The 23576-nt window shown below is 36.6% G+C and overlaps 3 protein-coding genes across 4 annotated transcripts; 2 read left to right on the top strand and 1 right to left on the bottom strand.

The window, feature by feature from the left end:
• Positions 1-278: 278 nt before the first annotated feature.
• Positions 279-5085, top strand: LOC103327414 (Pyridoxamine 5'-phosphate oxidase family protein). The gene is made up of 9 exons (XM_008229736.2): positions 279-730; positions 1779-1988; positions 2125-2227; positions 2541-2620; positions 2696-2773; positions 3245-3336; positions 4038-4149; positions 4507-4632; positions 4733-5085. The coding sequence occupies exons 1-9, from the start codon at positions 488-490 to the stop codon at positions 4841-4843; spliced, it is 1155 nt and encodes a 384-aa protein (XP_008227958.2). The 5' UTR covers positions 279-487; the 3' UTR covers positions 4844-5085.
• Positions 5086-11158: 6073 nt separating this feature from the next.
• Positions 11159-15683, top strand: LOC103327415 (Kelch repeat-containing F-box family protein). Its single transcript, XM_008229737.2, has 2 exons — positions 11159-11819; positions 14130-15683. Exons 1-2 carry the CDS (start codon positions 11396-11398, stop codon positions 15098-15100), a joined length of 1395 nt encoding a protein of 464 aa, XP_008227959.2. The 5' UTR covers positions 11159-11395; the 3' UTR covers positions 15101-15683.
• A 959-nt stretch (positions 15684-16642) lies between these two features.
• LOC103327417 (Galactose oxidase/kelch repeat superfamily protein) lies at positions 16643-23126 on the bottom strand. Of its 2 annotated transcripts, none has more exons than XM_008229738.3 (7): positions 22580-23126; positions 21389-21568; positions 19944-20173; positions 19278-19448; positions 18268-18373; positions 17679-17885; positions 16643-17116 (listed from the first exon to the last, which is right to left on the bottom strand). In XM_008229738.3, the coding sequence occupies exons 1-7, from the start codon at positions 22796-22798 to the stop codon at positions 16946-16948; spliced, it is 1284 nt and encodes a 427-aa protein (XP_008227960.1). In that variant the 5' UTR covers positions 22799-23126; the 3' UTR covers positions 16643-16945. The 2 variants fall into 2 exon arrangements, with proteins under 2 accessions (XP_008227960.1, XP_008227961.1); XM_008229739.3 differs by having other exon boundaries at positions 22592-23035.
• Positions 23127-23576: the final 450 nt, after the last annotated feature.

Raw genomic sequence — 23576 nt, 5'->3', positions numbered from 1 at the left:
TTGTTCTAAAAAATTAGAACACAACTCCAATACCAACTCAAATAAATTGGTGGAATACAAATCTAATTAATAGGGTGTTTGATAGAATCACTCAAAATAACAAAGTGAGAATAAAAAACCTTTCTCAAGTGTAATTAATTGGTGCAATACAACTCCAATACAACTCTTAATCTCTTTATCATAAAATTGAATTACTATTTTTTATTTATATATTATTATAAAATTATTCATGGTTGAGCTTTTATTCGTTATTAGGTCTACTTTTAGGATCCAAATTCACCTTGGGTTGGCGCTTCCCAAACTTGCCTGAATTGAATGCCACTACCAAAAACGCACAAAATTACAGATTTTGGGGGCACACAACGTAAGAGAACCTAAACAATCGCCATCTCTAAACCCAAAATCACGCACTCAGTTTTGCCTCTGTAGACTGCAGTACACCCAGCCAAACGCTAAATTCATTCGCTCTCTTTACTTTGCGTCTTCCATGGAAGCCCTTGCAAGCTCTGCGTTTGTCCCGGAGACGCACCCAGTTCTTCACAACCCTACTTCAATCAGAACACCAAATAAGCGAAGTGGGTTTCTCAAAATCAGTCAAAGTTCTCATTTTGTTGGGCTTCGGGTTCAAGCTCTCTCAGGGGAGGCTTCTGGGTCCGGTGACAGTGAAGAGGTCAGGCCCTTGAATAATGGGTTTGGTTTAGTTTCTGAAGAGATTCGCTCTTTGTCTCAGGTATGTGTTTTTCAACTGTCTACATATGCTTGTTTGTATATTAATCTGCAATTGTGTGTGCATTTTTTTTATTTATAGTTTTAATAAATCCTGTTTGGTTGCTATGCAGTTGTGGAAACTGAAAATGTATGGAAATTGAATGTTAGTTGATATTGGTTTTAGTTTTCTTATGTGTAAAACTTTTAAACATTTGTGATCAAAGGAAAAGTAAGGAATTTGACATGTATTGGAACCGTTTTATTGGTTTTGCTGAAAAATCAGCAATCTTTATGAAGAAAGAAACCTGTCAAGTATACTTAAATTTTGAGAAAGGAATTTGACATGTATTGGAACCGTTTTATTGGTTTTGCTGAAAAATCAGCAATCTTTATGAAGAAAGAAACCTGTCAAGTATACTTAAATTTTGAGATAAATCCTTGATATTCTGAGGAAATAGACCCAGCAATTTATATCAGCAAGGAGGTGTAACTGAAAAGAAAAAAACATCAGCAAGGACTAGTTAAATGCTGCAAGTGCAACAATATCTGAACACTCTCAGGTTCCTCCCAACCATAGGTGATACAGCAGATTGGCCCAAAACAGCAAGACGACCTAGTGGAGTGATAACATTTCACAAAGTGCATTTAGCCAATTCACAATCCATGATTGAGACTGAGAATTCAACTTAAAACCTTCAATTGCATTCCTCCAAAACCTACTATCAAAACTACATTCAGAAAGTAGGTAAGCTCGGGAGACCATAGAACATTGCCTCGCCAACCCTAACTTGCCATCCTTTGTCTTGTAGTTAAATGATTTTTAACATCTAACTGAGCTTCAAACGATGCTTGTGAATAGAATCTTGATCAGAAGGTAGTCTTTAACAGGTCTATTATTTATAGCTTTGGTGTGGAATTATAAACATATGGAAACTTTAAGAATGGAGAATTAGGTCACTCCAAATTCGTTTTGCAGTATTAACACGTCTTTTGGTACATAGTTGTTTGTTTGCTCTCATTTTTCTAAATGCATCTGATCATATTCTGTCTTCTGTTTACTTGTTTTGAAGGGTAATTTAAATCAGTCTGATAGTAGTGAGAAGAATGTGAGTGAGGCATTAAATTTAGACATGTCTCTTTCCACCCCGTCTGCAAATGGAGCAGCAGGGGGAACGAGAGCTGGGCTCTTTAGAACTCCAATTTCTGGAGGGGTGCAGAGTGCAACTTCAGCTCATGGGTTACCTCGACCCGCCTTAGCTGTACGCAATCTTATGGAGCAGGTAAATACCTTTTTTCTTCTTTTTCTTTGTGGATTTTGAAAGATACAATAATTTCTGTTCACTGGGACAGGATTTATTATAGCTAGTAGCTTATTTATTTTTAAGCTGCTAAATATATTTTGCTTCCTAATTCAAGGCTAGATTTGCTCATTTGTGCACCGTAATGTCGCGCATGCACCATCGACGAGAAGGATATCCATTTGGTTCTCTGGTTGATTTTGCACCTGATTCTACCGGGCGTAAGTTGTTGAATATGTTCATTTAAGTAAACAATTTAGAGTTCTCCCTCAATTGAAAAAAATCTGCGTGTAAAGTAAAAATTTAGGTGGTCAATCAGACAGAACTGTAGATCACTCCTTTTACTATGTTCTTTTTCTTTATATAACTTGAACAATATAGTGTATGCTATGAAATTCAACACGCTGTCTGTTTTGTCTTTGGTTATGTTGGTTGACAGTTTGAACCGTAGTCCTTTGTATTTGACCATTTTTTCTTTTGGTCTGTATTTTGGACCTCTGGCTGATCATTCTACTATTCACTGATGGTATACAGATCCTATATTTTCGTTTTCACCATTGGCCATCCACACACGGAATCTGTTAGCTGATCCAAGATGCACACTTGTTGTGCAGGTTAGTGATTTGATAACTCTGTCAATTTACCTATTTGTTCACCTTTTGGATTTTGTTAAGCTTTAGCTTTTGTAGATTCCTGGATGGAGCGGCTTGTCAAATGCAAGGGTAACCATTTTTGGTGATGTCTACCCACTTCCAGAGCATCAACAGGTGATTTCTAACTCATGCATAGCTGAGGAAATATTGGGGTTACCTTGCCAGAAGTTTTCGCTTTTCCTTTAGCCATAATGGTGTTGTGGAACATGAAGCTTTCCCCTATAGCTCTTTTTGTTATTGTATGGATTCTCATTTATATTGAAATTTTAAGATATGGATCTCATTTCATAATTTTATTTTCTCATTTAAGAAAATATGAAATGATTGATTTTGAAGATAGTACTTAAAAAGTAGGTATTTTTTCCTTCGAGCTCATATTTAGGGTCAATTCGTGGTTCATTGGGTTAATTGTATAGTTGGATGGCAGGTGACCATATGAATCTGGTCAGGGATAGCTTGAGTTTTTAAGAATAGTATTTAACTTGCAGCTGTTGCTACTGCATGTTTAGCTTAAATATGTGTATGGTAGACAATAGAGAAGGGTTTTTCTAGCAGTAGATTTATTGTATTTGGCTGTGTTTGTAGGAATGGGCTCATAAACAATACATAGCAAAACATCAACAGGGGCCTTCTCAACAATGGGGAAACTTCTACTACTTCAGGATGCAGAACATAAGGTTGGTTGTTAGTTTTGCCTTGAGTAATTTGTACAGTTTGTGCTTATTTTACGATTAGAAAAGCTCTCTTGTGTTTCAGGTTCTGTTCTTTGCATTGTATCTGTAATTGCATTTTGACTGCTAGGCTCTTATGAACTATTAAGTTGAATTTTACATTTACATTGTACATTGTACATTTAATATTCTTTAACTTGCAAAAACCGATTTGGGATTTTGAACCTTTTATGGACTTCTGAAAATGTAATCCCTTTGTCAAGGGCCTCTTTAAAGCTTTAGTCCATTTTCAACAGGGGATAGGTCATCTTTCTTATTAGGTGGTTAAGGTGTTGACTATGAACCACTAGGTAGATTCCATGTTTCTGCGTACTGCCTTTCTCTATTGATTGTTCTTATAAAATGGAACTTTTTGGACAGAATATTGAAAAGTTATTTATTCGTATAGATGAATTAGGTGATGCATTGTGAAAAATACAAGTGAACTATATTCAGGTTAAAGTAATATCGATATAGTGGAGTCACAGCCTTGCTATGGGGAAAAGTGAATGTAAAAGTATTCCGGCTTGTATTTCTGGGCACAAATTTCTGATGTTGCCACATGGCCAGTGCAGTCTGTGTGCATTTTTTCTTAAAATTTAAGACTGTTGTTTATTCAATGTCTTTATTCCATGCTGGAACTTATATTGTTTATTTCTTGCTATCAGTGACATATATTTCATTGGTGGATTTGGCACTGTTGCTTGGGTTGACGTCAAAGAATATGAGGCCCTTCAGCCTGATAAGATTGCAGTTGATGGAGGGGAGCAGAACCTGAAGGTGGGTGCTCTGATTATTATTATTATTATTGCTATTATAATTATATTATCATTAATATTTTGAAATATCCTATTGAAAAAGTCAGTTTGAAATGAAAGACCAAGAAGGGAACTAATTTGCATGTAAGGCTGTAAGGGACATTTCTTTAGTGCTTTGTATATGCCCTTGATAGATCTTGGTCAACACATGGCATGCTTGTCTCGTCCATGTAATCTTTATGCCATCTTGTATTATTTATCTGTTTGTATGGGTCTCTTGTTTTCCGCTTGTAGATTTTGCAAATTTGCATCTCACTTTTAATATGCACAGGTTGGGGCTTTGGTGGACTTAACCATTTTTAACTCTCTATACATTTAGGAACTTAATGCAATCTTTTCGAAGCCCCTGAAAGAGCTTTTGTCTGCCGAATCTGAGGTCGATGATGCTGCTCTCATATCCATAGACAGCAAAGGAACTGATGTTCGCGTCCGTCAGGGTGCACAGGTAAGTTTTTTAAACTGACAACCTTCTGAATTTCTTATGCTATCTTGTTTCTTGTACTCCTTTCTCATGATTGTAAAAAATTATCTTTTGGTTATTGCAGTTCAACATACAGAGGATATCATTTGACGAAGGCCATTCTGTCGAGACGTTAGAGGAAGCCAAGGCTGCTCTTAGGAAACTTATAAACAAAGGCCGAGTATTTAAGTTATAAAAGTAAAAGACAGGCATCGCCTTATAATGCATTTGCCTTTCTGCCTTATGAGAGATAAGGAGAATGGATAAGCGTGGATGGTTGGTGACTGTAAAACAAGTCGCAGTCCTTTCAAATTTCAAATTTGAGAACAATAACCACATCCGTTTTGTCAACTTACATATAATGCTGTTAATCTATAGGAACTGTAATAATAGCACCATTATATGAAGAAAATGAGAGAACATTATCATGTTGGTAAATTTTGTTTCATGAGCTAAAATGGAGTTTTTTTATATAGAAATTTAGTTATGTACTCAATCTTAGACATAGTTTTATAGAGAAATCCTACACCATTTACAGACTATAAACACACCCAAAAAAAAAACCCAAAAATTGACAGCTGTCAATTTTTTTAATTTAATAGTTGTTTTTTAGTTTATTTGTGTGTGTTAAATACCTATATTGTCCTTGTACTATGAATTTAAGAGATTAAAGTCAGATCTGCCTAGATCTATCATAAAACCAAATATGCCCAAATCTGCCAAAAAAACCAAGTTAGATTTATTTTCTCCTTTCTTGCTGGTGTTTTCTCTGGTGTTGGAGCAAGAGGAGCTCAGTCTCAAGTCCAACTATATTCTTCATCTTTAATCTACAATTTTCAATATTTCACCTTCGATTTCTTGTTCTAAAATCGTGCTTCTATTCATTTTTTTTATCGGGATTGTTCAAGACCTCAAACAAACCTCGATCAGATGCTCTTAGCTCCACTCCTCATCTTTGAGCTCTACTCCTCTTTCGCCACCTCCTCGTTGTAGTTATCGTCATCGTCGTCGTCGTCGTTGTCGTTTGGTTTGGACTTGAGATTTTTGATCTTTTGCTTCAATTATGTGTTTCTCTTCAGATTTTAGTTGATTTTGAAAATGTATTTTAAGCTTTGATGATCGATTTAACTTTTGTTACTATTTCAGTTATAAATCTCATTTTTGTTTAACAATGTACTTCTGTTCACCCCGTTTTGTGATTTCTCCTGAGATGGAAGGGCAAAGTTCCCCACTGCCTTGAAAACCATTGACTAGTCAACAAGTCAGCTTTCTTTAGTGTATAAGCGTGCCACGGCTGGCAATGAAAATCCTAACAGACTTATTCTAGAGTAGATAACTTGCGCCTCAAGTCACTGATTTCTATAAACAAACGATTGTGAATTTGGGTGAGGAATATCTCTTAAGTAAGTTCTTTTCTTGCCTCAGACTGGTGAGGACTTTAGTAATTTATCTCAGTAAAAAGAAGTTGTTCGCGAATGGTTGATGGAATTTAAGTCTTAGTGAGCGCCTTTACAAAACTATAAAAATAAATACCCACGTTAGAAAGATAAAAGACAATTTGGAACTCCATTTGCGGATGGGAAGCTCGATCCGGGCTAGACTGGAAATATCTAGGTGGATGAACTATTAACAACTTCAATTGCTAAGCTTCAGCTGTAAATCGATACCAAAGGTCAATTTTGGCAGAGCTTTAATATACTTCAAGCTTTTGTGAGGCTTTTGAGTGGGCAGCTGCGGCTTCTTGATCTGAGATGGCGTAGTGGTGCTTTTGAGGACTTGATGAGCTAGAGACTGCACTGTAAAATTTGTTGAGGTTTTCATGTTTGGGAAAAGCTCAAGCTCTACCTGTCTTGGTTTTTTGCTGAACCAAATTTGTAACGAGAGAAATCTCGTTTTAAATGACTTATTTTCTAAGTCTGAACCTTGTGAATTCTGATCTAAAGCTGGTTTCATTTGGAATTCAAGTGAGCTTCTGGTTGATTTTGAGTTGTTTGTTTGGTTAATGAATTGATCGTTTTTTTGTTGTTTTTCAACCTGTTCACCCTCTCTTATATTTATAGAAAAATGTTTTCTGGAGCAGGGTAATTTTTTAATAATGGGCGGCAATTTCTTAAGAAATATCTTTTTAATTTTAAAACACAAGAAAAATGAATTTTATCTAATTTTTGGCAGTCGAGCTCTCAATAGTCACTTCTCTGTCTTTGAAAGAGAACCTAACTCCTTTCTAATCCAACTGCCCTTATGAGATCCCAAACCGTGATGGTTAGCTTGATTTCCTGTTTGAACAACTCTTTACCCTTCTACTTATTTTCTTTTTTGAAATAACAAGGCATGCTTATCTCTTGGGACAATCACCCTATTTGAAATAGAGAAAATATCTCTGAATATATATATATATATATATACATGTAAGAGAGGATTTTGATCTTCTGGTGGCAGAAATTCAGAGAAGTCCTTTTGCCACTGACCTGCTTTAATTAATTCTCAATCAACTTAGTTGAGTTTGTTGACTTTTCCATTTTGGTAGTCACGTGGATTCTAGAAACGGGTCTCTTCCTTTTTTTTTTCTTTTAAATCATGCTGCGCCCATTTTGATTTGTCTGGAGCCAAAAGGTAACTGCTTTTCATTTGGGGGCCCAAGTTTGCTTGCCACATTTTGATGAGTCTTGGGCTGGGCCTCTTTGGACTTTGGGTTTTGCCTTTCGTTTTGCAAAAGCCCAAGCTGCTTGAGTCTTGTAGCTTTTATTCTGGGCTTTCTCCGTGTTGGGTTGGGCGCGTTTAATTTAGGCCCAAACAACTTCTATGACAAAATATTAACAATGTACTTCTATGACAGAATATTAACAATATACTTCTACGACATAATAGTGTTAACAATTGTTGAGACCCAAAAAATCCACGGCTTGGCCCAAATGAATTCTTGGCTCAGCGCAATACCTTATTGAGAAAAATTTTGACTTGGAGCACACAAAAATCCTCCATGCACGAGTCACACTCCACGCGCCATGCCAAATAAATAATCTGTCATGCTAGGAATCGAGATTAAGATTATAAAATGCATTATCTTTGCAAATCCATGCTAATTATCCTGTCAAGCATAATAATTAAAAGCATGCCAAGCGATATGCCATGCCAATGATTGAAATAATATTATAAAATACAAGCTCATGCTAAACTAAGCACCGTGTCCCTCTTCAAGGACGATAAAATTGAAGCGCGCCAAGAAACATGCCATGCAAAGCAAGGAATTATTATTCCGCACCCAACCACACTACAAGCCTAAGAGGGCCCAAGCTGCTCAAATACCCAGGGCTTGCTTGAGTGGGTTGTGGTATGGACGGTAAGGAATCAACAAGAGGCCCATTGATGGGCCGAGAAATGGAAAGTCTCGGGTTGCTTGGGAGCCTTAGGACTCAAGCCCATTTCTTAGTCCCAAACATGTGGGTGAGCACAAGAGGGAAAAGAAATAGCCCAAATAGAGCCAAATAGCCTATTGACTCAAAAGCCCAATGTTTAACAAAATAGCCTACTTATTTAATGAACCACTTTGGCTCATGCAAAACTCTACAATAAGCCACAAAAAACCTCAGCCCTTGCTAGAAAAAATAGAAGTCACGAAGAGAGGGTCATATGGTTCATTGAACAAAGCTGCTGGAGGTTCCAGCACATGGTGGGAGCAAGTTCCAAGCAAGAAACATTCAAGGAACCAAGGGATATTAGCCTGCAAGCTGTCAGAAGCACCCTTCGAACCAACATATTTATCCCAACTCATTTTCCCATCAGACTTGGCCATGGAAAAAAGAGAAGAAAACAATAAAAGAGATGGCTGGAAATGGAAGTCTGCCATTGAGACAGCTGAGGGAAAAAAGGGCCTTGAGCTTCAAAAACTCTGATCTTGTGCAAATAGATAGAAGAGATTTCATCAAAATGGGAAAAGCCATGGGAGGAGATAGAAATTAGGGAAAAGCTTAGCCAAAATGGATAGAAGCCATTAGGGTTTCTTGAAAATTGGTGGTTTCCAGCGGCTATAAATTGAGGCTTCTCCTACCTAACAAATCCAACTTACATCTGGAGAGCAAGCTTCCTCTCTTCCTTGCAAAAACCCAGCAACCTTGTGCACTATTCACCTTTTTCTCCATTCTTCTTTTCTGGCAGACAAAGCATCTGTCAAGCTGCCGGAAGAATTATGTTCTCTATGCCTTCTTTCTTAGCCAAATCTCTCACAAAACTTCCCCTTTCTTACCCTAATACTTCATTTTCCCTCAAAGCAAGCCTAAACTTCCCCTTTCTTAGTTGCTGTTATTTTAGTCGGTGAAAGCAACCAAGATGCTTCCTAAGGCTTTACTGCCCTTTCGAAGCATTTTGGGGCTTAATTTTCTATCTCGACACAGGGGACGATTTCTTGATTTCCTCCTTACGGCCCATTTGTAGCTGCAGGAAGAAAAAAAGCCCATACAACAATCTGGGCTCAGCTTATTTTGAGTTGGTCTAGTTTGTTCTTTCTTCATCTTTTCTTTGGTGGACATGTATTAGAAATAGCAACATGACAAACATTAATCAACATGACAGTAAACTAGTAGTATTATTACCCTATACTGGAATATTATAGGGGTAAACATGCATTAGAAATAGAATGTCATAGGAAATAGCAGTGTTATTACTCTAGACTAGAGCATTACAAGAGTAGATATGCATTAGAAATAAAATGTCATAGGAAACTAGCAATATTATTACCCTAAACTGAATATTACAGAGTAGACATGCATTAGAAATAGGATGTCATATGAAACTAGTATTGTTATTACTCTAAACTAGAACATTACAACTATTAATCAACATGACAATAAACTAGCAATGTTATTACCCTAGATTGGAACATTACAGCCATTAATTAACATGACAGTAAAGTAGCAATGTTATTACCCTAGACTGGAACATTATATGGGTAGACATGCATTAGAAATAAGATATCATAGGAAACAAGCAGTATTATTACCCTACACTAGAACATTACAAGGGTAAACATGCATTAGAAATAGGATGTTATAGAAAACTAGTAGTGTTATTACCCTACACCGGAACATTACAGCCGTTAATCAACATGACAGAGCAGTATTATTACCCTAAACTGGAACATTACAACAATTAATCAACATGACAGTAAAGGTGTGGAACATTACAGTCATTAATTAACATGACACGTTAATGAAACTATGGTTTTCAAGATCTTTTGTTTGTAATGAGTTGTTTGGATTTTTTTAGTAAAATTGGGCTGGGCTTGTTTTGAGCGCTATTTAAGTTTTTTGTGTTGGTCTTTTTTTTTTTTTTTTAAGTTGATCAATAACAGTCATGTAATTTATAAGAATTTAAATACTAATTTTTTATGTAGTAAATGAGTTTTGGGTGTGTTTCTAAAGTGCATTTCATGTGGGGTTTTTTTATATATATTATAATTTCAGCCTCTATTTTGGGTATATTAGTGAAGTTTCCTTTTTACAGTGCATTATTTATTCTCAATCTGGGAGTTACTGAGAAGTAAAAAAAAAAAAAGCATCTGAGTTTCTAAGAGTCTTTTTGATATAAATACAAAATATCCTTTGGACTCACATGGGAGGAAAGACATTAGACTTTTCTCTTCTCATCTTGTTAATGTTGTGGATATATATCTTGTTAATGTTGTGGATATGTTTTGGAAGACCTGTATGACAGATAGTGTGCCGTGGATTTACCAAATTTTTGGAGCTTTTCATCTGTCTATTCAATCCCTTTAGGGAGACAAATTTTCCATCCAAGGGTCAAAACTATGCCACCTATTAGATCAGTGGATTGGATTAGTCCACTTCATCATGTTATATCCTTAATGATGACTATACCTTCTCAGGTGGCAGTGGCACCAAAATTCCATGACCTTGTGGCTTGTGCCTGGCAGCAGGTTCATGCTTAGTCAAATTCCTAGGAGGTAGCATCGAGCCTTTATTAGCCTTTATTATGCTTAGTCAAATTCCCACATGAAATTACTAAGTGAGGAATTTTCCATGTTGGGTAGCTCTCCATAATAAGTTCACCAACTTTCAATGGTCCGTATGAGATATATGACATGAGATCAAAGCATATACTTGTTTGGACATTGAAAAGAAAAATACTATTAGATTAGAAGCTACTTCATCACTCATGCATAAATTACCATACCATGCGTGACATACGTCATGTTAATTTGATGCTGCACCGCTGTTTTGTGCACCCTAGACCTGACCAGTTTTTTCTCGGTGCTTCCATTTGTGAGCTTTACCTTTGGTTCACCGTCCGTACAGAGAAACGACAGACAGCGTGGAGAGAAGAAAGAAGAAAGAGACTTGGATTGAGATATGTTTGTCTTATAAGTCATAACTTTAGGTTTTTGCTAAATTTAAAGTTAACTCACAGGAACAACTGTAGAAAATAAACCAAGTTATTGGAGTGAAAAGCTATAATTTCATGAACAGGACAAAAAACAACAGGTACTACAGTCCACCATTCTCTTTCCAAAATGAAAATTTACCGTCTTCTTCTAAATCAACAATGAAAAGAAAGAAAAGGAAAAAAGAAACAGAAACTCATTTTACCTTTCCTTTGCCATGAACAATCAGAACAAATCAAACCAACCCAGTCTTGGAGCTCTCTACCATCTGCCCTATAACACCTCACTTTCCCAAGAATCACAGCCATAAATCCCCAACAACCTACAAGAAGACAAAGATAGCTTTCTTCAATGGCAGAAACCAGTACTAGCAGTAGCAACAGTTTCTTCAATAACACCAATGGGGGCTCACCAATTTCCTACATAGCCCAAGACCACCTCTTTACAATCTTGTTGCTTCTTCCTGTAGATTCAATTCTTTGCTTTGCCATGGCCTGCAAGAAGTTTAGAGCTTTGACAGCCTCTGACACTCTGTGGGAGTCCATATGCAGAAGGGACTGGGGTCCCAAATCAGTTGAGGCCCTCAAGGCTTCAAATTTTCATCATCAGCTGCCTTGGATGAGGCTCTACAAGCAAGTCTCTCGCGTGGACTCTGTTTATTGCCATAAATTGTCTAACCCAGATGGGGAATTGGTGTTTCCAAGTCCCAGGGCCTCTCATTCTCTCAACTTTGTGTCTGATTGCTTGGTTTTGTTTGGTGGTGGCAGTGAGGGAGGTCAGTCAGTTAATCTTGTTGAAGATTCTCCCAGCTCTACTTTTCTTTTGTTCGTGCTTCTGGTTTATTTGTTTATGTTTCATGATGAAAAATCTCATGTTCTGTGTTTTGATGATTGGCTGTTCATTTTATTTATTTAATGGGGCTTCTGAGACGTCTTCCTGGTGTTTTGGTTTGAAAAATTATACTGCTTGAGATTTCACCATCACAACTTTATATTTTATTGAACTTTATAATCCATTGGCTAGATGAAAGTCATTCCACATGCATTTTTATAAACAATATAGAACATCTCATAAAATATATGTTCATAAGTAGTCTCTTCTAGTTTTTCATGCCCCCTCCTACTTGTTCCACATCATTTATACTGGGTCTCTTTGGTTTTGGAGGCTTTCTGAACTTGTAAAATCAGTGGAGATGTTGTGAGCATTGATAAAATGTCTAATTGTTTTTACGACAAAATTATAGGGAAACTCTATGATGAAAAAAGGACCACCATGACAATAATGCTTCATATCTTGCCTTGCATGAATTGCATGTAAGAATAAGCTTTTTAGAAGTCTGACCAACCTGAACCTGACCAGATAATGAAGGTCTCTCTCTCTACATTAAAGACAAAATGGTCAAACGAATAGTTGGCAACCTGATCAATTTCTAAACCCCATCCCTCTGCTCCTCCTGAATTCTAATCTTGAAATATCAAATTTTTTGATTTTGTTGTTGTTGTCAGTTCTTGGTTTGATCGAGTAAATGATGGAACTTGGAAGAACATTTTTTCCATTGATCAGAGAGGTTAGGTTGTACTAGAGTCGATGCCCAGCTTCTCAAGATTCAGACTTATGCTTACAACTCTACTGTTCCTCTTAATCTGCAGAACTGCAGAATATTAGAAGAACATGCTGAGAATAAATGACTTGTGGTTTCAGTTCTGATATTCAGAAAATTTAATCTATGCAGGCTATAAAACCCTATTCAAGTGTCTTTTTTTTTCCTGTAGATAACCTCTTTCAAACTTGTAAGCAGGCAATGAAATTGTTTTAGAAACGATTTAAACAACAACTCAAGATGCTTGTGGTCACCTTTCTATAACTGAACACCTGCTCCAAATTGTATTTAGTTCCAATTTTATCATGGTTACTAAGAAAGAGAGTCAGCCATACCCTCCCTTGGAATCAGGTCGCACGTAGATAGTTGGATGTGTACCGGTTGGGCCAGTCTTGCCATTGGTAAATTCTTATTTCCATTTCGAATTACTACAGAAATTTAGAAATTATGGAAATTTTATACTATTTACCACAATATTGCACAAACGGTCCCTTAATATGCCAATTCTCATGCCAAATAGAAGTGCCTTCTTTCATATTCAGTAATTACTTGTCACATTTAAATAGCAGAAGTTGATACTAGACCTGTAGGATCACTAGGTTTGAGGCTTTTCTTTCCTATTTCTCTTCATATCATTAGTTAACATTAGTCTTATAGTTTGAAACTAGGCCCTTCTATGTCAGTCAAGAAGGGCATGGTCAAATAGCTATACATAAGGATAGTCTCCATTTACACCAGTTGCTTTGTTACTTAGCATGCCTAGACTTGTTTTGAACTCTGTTTCCTTCTAAATTTAGCCTTTAAACCTTTGCTCACAGGTGTTGGCTGACTGAGTAGATGTTTGAAGTTATATTTACATAATTTGTAAAACATTTGTCGTTCTATAATCTGCACCATGCCACTGTTTAATCTAATTCTTGAATGAAAGAATTTTTGTTCACAAAAGGCAGAAATCTAAGATGTGCTATATCCATTTAGGAGTGTAGTATTCCTATGAACCCTGAGAATCTACTTCTACTTGTAACCACCTAAAAAAGAAGACTAAAAAACATAGTTCTTGAGCTGCACAACAAGGTGCTGTCTTCTTTTTAGTCAGTTAATAACCAAGTTTTTCTATTCTTTTCTCAAAGGCTCTTTCAAACTTCAGCAGGTATAATCTATCCCTTTTGTCTAACTTTGCCTATGGTTTTTTTTTCATCAAACTGTGAGAAGAAAACAATAATCTGGACACCACTGAGTCTGAATAAAGTAGATTAATTTGGTTTCATTTATCAGAAGTTGAAGTTATCAGTACAAGCTAGTCACTCCTATAAACATTTATTGAGCCGTGCAAGATTACTGTATGAATATGATAGAATTATAGAACAACTAACCATCTTAAATGAATTGTCTTCTCAGTTGTCCTTGGGGCATGCTTGTGTTTCTTGTCATGTACTTTTATTTTAATAACCAACCATTCTGTTTCTGTTGTTTGTTATTTTTTAGGACGCCATCTAGATGACACATGGGTGGCATACGTTGGTAATGATTTTCGGAGAATGTTGAAGTGGCAGAAGATCAATTCAGGCATTCCAAGTGGCAGATTTGGGCATTCATGTGTTGTTATTGATGATTTTCTTGTTCTATTTGGAGGAATAAATGACAATGGAAACCGTCACAACGATACATGGGTTGGGAAAGTAGCATGCCATGAGACCCTTGGTATCACACTGTCATGGAGGCTGCTTGTCGTGGGGCCCGATGCACCTTCGCAGCGAGGGGCTCATGCTGCATGCTGCATTGATGGCAGAAAGATGGTTATCCATGGAGGAATTGGGCTGCATGGTGTCAGGTTGGGTGATACATGGGTGTTGGAACTCTCCGAAAACTTTCGATTTGGAACTTGGTATGAAATCGTGGCTCATCCATGTCCGCCAGCTCGCTCAGGACACACATTGACTTGCATTGGGGGAACCCGAACAGTTTTATTTGGAGGGAGAGGATTGGGCTATGATGTGCTTCATGATGTCTGGTTCTTGGATATTCATGATGGTCAACCTAAATGGGTACAAATACTCTATGAATTACAAAATGTTCCTGGAGGAGTTTCCCTCCCTAGAGTTGGTCACTCAGCTACTCTCATCTTAGGAGGTCATTTGCTGATTTGTGGAGGAGAGGATTCGTACAGACACCGGAAGAATGACTTCTGGGTTTTAGACATAAGTGCAGTTCCATCCATTACAATGCAGCCGACTACACTCAACTCTGTGCAGTTATTGGCAAAAATGTGGAAAAGGTTGAAGGCAAACGGTTACAAACCCAAATGCCGGTCATTCCATCGTGCCTGCACAGATAATTCCGGGCGTTACTTGTTTATGTTTGGTGGAATGGTGGATGGCGTACTTCAGCCTGCTGACCCTGCCGGGCTGAGGTTTGATGGAGAGCTCGTCCTTGTGGAGCTTGTGCTCCAGCTGTAAGGAGGAATGAATATATCTTTGGTACAAAAGATGAAATTGCTTTAATTATAGAAAGGAAAGGAGACTTTTTTCAACTGGTACGGGCTTCCTAAAATAGCCATTAGCTCCAGCATCAACAAAGGTTGGCTCTGCGAATGCGTCACTAGTCAACCCAAAAATTGGCACTCCAAATCCCAACAATTCTTTTAACTAGCCATGGCTGAGTTAAGAGAATTGCTGCGATTTTGGGTGCCATTTTTGGGTTGTCCTGGACCACTAGTACTTACGCGTTCACATAGCCAGCCTTTGTTGCTACCGAAGCTGATGGCTACTTTAGGAAGCCCCTAACAATCGAAAACTTGCCATCATATTTGATCACGTGCTCCAATCTATGTAAACAGTTGAGGTACGTGCATACGTATAAACAAAGCCTCCTTTCCTAAAGCATCGGCATAATTTGGTTAATTACTTGCCATTCCAGTACACCAAGTCTTGTACATAGTTGCTCATAACTTGCTCTGTACGTCTCTTTTGAATTGAGATTATCTGTTCTACGAGAAAAGGCAAAAAATTAAAAAATTAGAATTGAGATTCTCTGACTAAACGAATTTTTCATGCATTGTTATTTTCCATGGGGTTTGGAGAGCTTATTTCTAACTACATTTGCATTTCGAGTAGTCAATGTGGAATCTGCATCATATATGTGAATGAGAAAAATGGCAATGCCCCAATCAATGGAATAGTTCTTTTGTTATTTTTTTTTATACAAGCGATAATGTGGGAGGGTGAATTGAACCTAGGACTTCGGGTGCAAGGGTAAATACTCTAAATCGATGGGAGTAGTTTTAAGTGCCTTTCTATTTTAGGGTGTGTCATTTTCAGTGGCAACCTGGCCAACGTCATTTTGTCGTTTGTTCTGTATTTTTTCTTGGAAAGCAAACCAATAATTTGAAGGTATGTATATCTTAGGACCACTAATGTCACTAGAGTAAGTTGACTGGGATTGAATTTAATTTTTACGTGGGACCATAAAAGATCACAATAAGCTTTATAAGAGAAGCGTGAGAGGCCTAGAGGTAAATGAGTATTTACCTTGCAGGTATAGTTTTGGGTAATATTTCTCACTTTGTTAGGTTCTTCTAAAAGAGAAAAGCCATATTATTAGTTACTTTTAACAGATTAAACGCATAAAATGCATAAAAAATCAATTAAAGAAAGAATAATGCCAACTATAAAACTCATCTAAATACTTTTACATTTGCTTACAATTGGGTGAAACCTATGAAACTTTGAGTTTAAAATCTTCATTCTCGACCTCAACCCTTTTGCAAGCAATAATAGCCTGCAAAGCCATAGTCCATAAGAATACGTAAGACGCCCATTTATAATTCCTTGTGAAAAGCAATACAAGATGCAAACAGCTGTTGCTGCAAAGAAAAGACAACATGACCTGGCTGCTCCCTGTTTACGCTCATTAACAACAATGTCTTGATTTGTATCTTAAAAGAAGAAAAAATAAATGTATTGATTTGAACTAATCATCAACATGTTGTACATTAATAATTCAGATGAATGAAAAATTTCGATAAACTCAAGTTGATATACAATACAAGGTTACATAACCAGGTTATATTTGCCCACAACAATGAGAATTACAGCAATAGAATATGTCCACAAGATTTCCTCTAAGTAGGTGATTTTTCCATTTCATTCCCACTGCAATAGGGAAGAAGTATTTCTAATCCAGAAAATAAATAATTAAATTTTCTATAAAATCACAATCAGATTTGAATTTGCGTTTGCTACGAGATGACAAATGGTTGTACTGGCAGAAAACTATCCTACAAAAGAACCAGCACGAATCAATCACGAGCTCAATTTTAACTTTGTTCTCCACAACTCTCCGATGACCTTCTTTGGTGCTGGATTTTCTGGTCCTTTGTCTCGCTGCCCTGATGTAAAATACAACCATCCATTCCAGAAGCCAACTAGTGTGGTTTTAACTCGAAATGGTAGTTTCCCAAGAACTGACCAGTTCTGTAACAAAAATCAGAAATTAAGAGTAGAAACCGACATTGTATAGGCACCCCTAGGGTAAAGAGGGCAGGGGTAATAAGAAACATTATGAATTAGACAAAATTGAAGAGATTTCGATAACAGCAAACAAACTTATGACCCATTATCTGGGCTATAGCTTGTTTGTAGTAACTGATGTAAATGCATGAGTTAGATTTCTATAAATTCACACATTCCATGGATGGTTTCGGAGTGCTGCTGTAGGTCCACAACAACAAACCTAGTCATCAAAAAGATGGTCTCTCTTGTCACCACAAGAAAGACAAGATGGTAACTGCATATGAGAATAATTGTGAACCCACTGCAGTGAACTCTATCCACAATCTAATCAATGGAGATAAATAAATAAAAACTCAAGATCAAGGGCAATCTTGACTCCAGCTTAAGGCATTGTGATACCTTAACCCACATACCAACAGCGACTGCCTCACTGTTTGCGTGGTTTTTTGTTCATTTGTTTGTGTGTAAACAATTAAGGCACATGTACTTTATCTTTAAAAGCATAAGAGGTGAGCGTCAATACCAGTGTATTCAAGTTAAACTGGAATATTTCTCCAACCAAAGTCATCTTCTTAGTCACAGGATGCTTGTCTGTTGTGCCTCCAACAATAACAATAGAATTGTTAACAACAACCCAAGCAAATTCGATATGGGAATCTGGTTTAGGCATGGGAGGTAACACTTTCCACTTCATTTCGTCATCTAGCATGTAAACATCACCATATACAACCTGTCATAAATAACAAAATGAAATTTATTCTAGAGGACAAGTCCAGATTTGAACTTTGGTTTCTTGGTTTTGTTTGCTAAATTCATTCTATGTTTGTGTAGGGCTCTGAAGCTTCCAGTAAGTAATTGACTGGTTCCTTTAGAAACAGTGCATGCTTCTAACTGAGTGAGTAAAATAGGTGTAACTGTGTGTGTATTAAAAGCCTAAAAAAGATCCATCATTGATTCTTTTTCATCTGTACAACTGATGATGATGCAATACATCAAGAAGAACCTATGATCGCCTAGAACCAAAAGAAACTGACATAACCCTTTGGATATTATTAACAAAACTCAGACATAACTGATCCAACAAAAGAATAATAAATATATGAAATTCTTACCTCATTCCTGCGAGAGCACTTGAAAATAGGTGATCCAGGTTTGGCCATGAAATCACCCTCTTGACCACCAATAAGATAAAGACGATCATCAACAACTATACAAGCCCTACAAAAAGATGCCAATTACAGTAGAACATTGTTAAGATTTAGTTGATGGGATTACCATAGACAAATCTTGCTTCCAATTGGCAAATAAAAGGTCACATTATAGCTCATAGCGTCATGCCCCTTAAAAAAAATCAGTGGGAGGGTTCAGGAAAGAGGTCTTAAAACCAATAATTATTTTCTCAGGAAGGAACCACCCAAGGCAGTACAAATAATAAAGTAATTTTTCCACTAGTTGTCATGTTTCACTTGTATTTACAGCTCCAGGAGGAGTTGGGAGCCAATTTTCATCCCTTGGGAATATCAAATAACAAGAAGCCCTTTCTCTTCTCCCTCTATCAACTAACTCTAAATTCTCTGAACAGAATTTTGTAACTCAAGAGTGAAAAAGCCATGAGGAGACCAAAGACCTTTTGATAACAAAATTCTAGAGAAGTTACTCCATTTATTCTCTTCAGGTCTGATGGAGATCAAGTAATTCTATCATCAAAATTTGAACATCAAGAAGCTTACACCAGAACCCCAAGTTCTGTAGCTAGCTCTATAAACATTCTAAGCAGGGAGTGTGTATCATTGTCCTTATGTTATTGCCCTAGACACCAAAGAGGATTATTCTCATTGCTACATATAAGAAAGAATCTGGAATTGATAGATCACAAAAGGAAATATGAACCTACAAAATAATCAAGAAGAGAGCACTCATACCAACAGATTGCCTAGAACTTTCAACAATGGTTATTGGTAAAAAAAAAACTTCAAAATTTATGATTTAATTTTATGTGATCACTTTCAAGGCCAATGAATGCAAAATTGTACTCAATTTCATATGCGGGAATTCCACCAAGATCTCCCATGATGAAATGCTTAGTTACATAAACGCAGCAAGAATAAGACAGTGGACATACCTATGAGGTCCACCCCTGGGAATAGGCATTTCAGTCCTCCATTCCTTTTCTAATACTTTTCCATCTTTAACAGCAAGACTCCAATGATCTACTCCAGGTGTATATCGATTCTCCTTGCTACCACCCATTACATGAAGTCTACCTCTCCAAAGTTGAGTTGCTGGTGCGTACCTGAAAATTACTGAGTTAAAACCATTCAATCTACGTGTGAACTACAGAAGAAAAATTATATGATTTGTTCTGGACTACAAATACTTACTAATGAAATCTTACACTAACAAATTGATTTTCCAGTTCACACCATCAGTACAAAAAGTTCCCATGAGCTAAGTAGAAACCAGCAAACAAAGTCTACAACTCAACAAAGCCTTAATCCTGACATCTGGGCTCAGCTACACTACCTTTATATACACACGCACACATACAAATACACACATACATCTATAATATATACATATATAAACAGATATCCTACAATGAAATCAGGTGGTATTAAATAAGAGCAAAATGACATAAAGCCATGGTATAAATGACACGCATTCACAAACATGTGTAAGCACGCAGCACAATACAGGAATACACAGTGCTCGATTTCAGTATCACACAGCATTTAACAACAGAATCGTACACTTCATTCTATTCAATCTTATTAAGGGAAAAACAAACCTAGGAACTGGTAAAGGAGGCATGTCCCGCCACTGCTTTGTCTCAGTATCAAGCACGAATGTGTGGGCAGTGGGCCCTCTGCACTGTGGCCCATACTGTCCTGTGACAATGTATATGTACCTTCCATCAGTTACCATTCCTAGATGTGAATGTGCCATTTCTTTTGGCATATCAAATCTTCCTCCCCATGTATTATCACTGAAATTGTAGATATCAACATGTGAATGTACCTAAAGTAAACAATAAACAGAAAGGAAAGCCCATTAACATAAGAAGGGAGAATCTTTTCAGTTTTGGTGAACAAGTGAACATAATAAAACATGTTTATCATAGTTCCACATAAGCAGTTGGATCTGATCTATCCCCAGTAGTTGAGTTGAGGCCCAATTCATTGATGTCACCAGTCATGAAGCTTTGATAACGTGTCTCTCTATAAGTTTTTTTTATTTAAAAAAAAAGACAATGCAGAAAATTACGGAATAAATTTACAACTATTTCATAACACCCACAAAATCAAGATAAATTAAACTAAAGGCAATATCCTAAAACTCTTTGACATAGATTCCCATAAAGACACCACAGTTCTACTCGATACAATTAAGTCAAAGTAAGAACCCATAAAAACACACCCTTTTCAACCCATCTAATCTCACTTTTTAACTACCGGATTCCAAAAATTTAGAGAACAAGAACTACCCTGAGCAGTTTGTGCTACAATCTTCAATTTTCCTTCATAGCTGCTCCTAGCAATTCCTAATCCACTTGCAACACGAACATCTTCTACTAAATCTTGATATCCTTTTCCAATTCTCTGCATGGTCTATAGAATAGAAACCCTTCTCTCTCATGAAGTAGTTTGTATTACAACCACCTCTTTAACAAATTCTTCCCCCAACCCCTAGTGCTAAAAAAATATATAAAACCATTTCTAGTTTCTACATGATTTCATTGTTTGTTTTTATTTTATAATTTCTTCAAGAAATGTAACTAATAACATAATACAGTGTGAATATTCATATTGAGTACATGTGCGTCATACTAGTCAATCTTCACTTTCAAAAGTTCCATAACCCATAAAATAATGCCCATGGCTCTTTATTTATCTTAAAAGTTATTTGCACAGGAGCATCAACAATTTATTTTGTTAAGGGACTACATTAAATCAGTTCATTTCCCGGAAAAAAAAAAAAAATTAAAGATAGAATTCCCATAGCATCAACTAAAACAAGAGCTCAAGAAAATGTAAGACCACTCTATACAGTGGTCATTTCAACGGGGTTAAGTTAAAAGTAATGTGCTAAATCATGAAAATTTGGATGTTAAAAAATAAGCAACAGACCATTTTAATAAATAAAAAAGGACATAGCCTGAAAAATTCTGTAGAGATAGCTAGCATGAACAATATAAAAAAATAATTTAGTGAAGGAGCAATACAAGGTTCTCACATAATCAATGGTACCGTATCCAGCAAACACGAAAAGAAGATTCTTTATCTGTATAGCTGCCCCATCCAAGCGAGCTACAGGTGCGGCAGCCATATTTTCCCATTTTAATTCTGGTCCAGGCAAATCAGCAAAAGTTGCTGATAAAACTCTCCCATGAGCAGTATCGTTTTTATGATTTCCCTAAAGGTAACAGAATAGTGGTCAATATTCAGAGCTGAAACAAGGATCAGTTAGAATTTTATTTGCCAATAATTTAACATAACAGGAAAAAGTTCTACAAGATAAGTAAAAGGACAACACATTGGTTTCATAAAAGTGGAAATTCCTTCTACTTAACCCATTGATGGATGGAATTAAGCTCCAATAACAGGACCATTGTTTTTCTAATAGGTGCAGAATTTACTCATATGCCCAATAACAGAAACCCAAATTCATGAAATATTCACTTTGCTTTTCTTTTCCCCGCATTTTCAAGTGGAACTGGAAAAGCATCCTAAAAGCTCAAAATAAAGAATAGCAGTTCATGCAATTTCATAATGTTCAATATGCCGAATATACTAATATCCCAAATCTGATATCCATTTTCTTCTACGGCATCTTCTCAGCACCCAAAACAAAATCAAATTTGAAATCTGCAAAAACTAATCAAATAAGCAACAATGAACTTCAACAAAGCAACCTAGCAAACTTTTTTTTTTTTTTTTCATTTTCCACCATGTTTCACAAACGGAACAATGCCGGTAAGAATTCACATCAAAAGACAAACCCTGAAACAATGTGGGTGTTGAAATCCACAGAAACACTACTCACAATGTACAACTACCAACAATAAGCTTTAATGATCAACCAACTCTCACATCCAGAAATAAAAGCACCAATTCCTTTGCGGAGCACTTACTAACACACTAAATAAGACCGCAACGAAAATATTCATACAAACTCAGCAGCAAAGATGAGCTTCAATATAGCAACCAAACAAACTAAAAAGGCACACTTCCTCACAAATCAGACAATACTGAGATCAAATTCACATGAAAAATCATAAATCAGCACGAATGAGCTTCAACAAAACAACCAAAAAGTAAAAAGTATCATTTTCCCGCCTTTTGACGCAAGCCAACCAATACCCAGATGAGAATTCACATAAAAACGCAAGATTTCGACAAGATGATAACAAAGAGCCAGGCAAACCTTTTCGGGTACCTCATCGTCAGTCTTCTTGGGTGTGAGGATCAGACTGGGTTTTGAAATATCAAGGGGAGGAGCCCAATTGGAGGCAATGGAGATATAGGAATTAGCAAAACGAGGCGAGGAAGCCCAGAGGAAATCAGCAATCAGAGCAAGCCCCAATAGGCCAACGCATATCAACATCAAGCGAGCCGATGTGTGCTTCGCAGAGGGCCTAACCATCTCATATATGAATGAATGAATGAAAGAATCGTAGTTTTAAAGTCAGAGAGAGATGTGAATGTTGCAGAGCTCAGCTGGGTTCACTAATGGAGAGTTGGAGAGCTACGCTTTACGCATTTATCTTCTCTCCCAATTGGAAGATGAGAGTGACGGTGACACAGAGAGAGAAACACCGACACTGATTATTGCAGTGACTGAGGTTTTCTGCAATTACCAATTTTCCCGGGGTCGGAGCAAATTTATCCCTTCCTCTAGTTTCGCAGTGAAGCAACTTAATAGAAAACATTACATTTTGGGAAAGGCCCAGGAGAGAGAAATATTTTTAGAAGAAGCAAAATGAACAAAAATGCTCTTATTTATTTTTGAATTTTTTAAGAAATCTTTTATATTTGTATGTTTTTAATTTGAAAGTTGAGAAGTTTGATGTTTCTTTCGGAAAAATTTGACTTTTTTCAAAAGTGAAAGTTTTTTTATGACTAAAATCTAAATTTATTATATAAAAATCACCTTTTTTTTAATAGCGAAATTAGAAAATTAATAATTTTTAAATGGAGAATATCAATTGGATTTTTTAAGAAAATTTTAATGTTTCTATAATAAAAGTTACTTCCTAGAAAAGTAGGCCCAAATAAGACCTTTTATTTTATCTCTTCTTCCTCGTTGATCAGTTTTTATTAGGAATGGGAATAATTCAATCCGGTTAACGCACAAAAAATGGTTATATCAACTAAACCAACCTAAACCAATTCAAGAACAGTTCGGTTCAGTTTGGGCTCAC

This window comes from Prunus mume, linkage group LG4 (assembly GCF_029339155.1).
Source record: "Prunus mume cultivar Tortuosa linkage group LG4, ASM2933915v1, whole genome shotgun sequence".
Taxonomy (NCBI): Eukaryota; Viridiplantae; Streptophyta; class Magnoliopsida; order Rosales; family Rosaceae; genus Prunus; species Prunus mume.
Note: the sequence above shows the minus strand (reverse complement) of the source record. Positions and strands in the feature narration are given on the sequence as shown.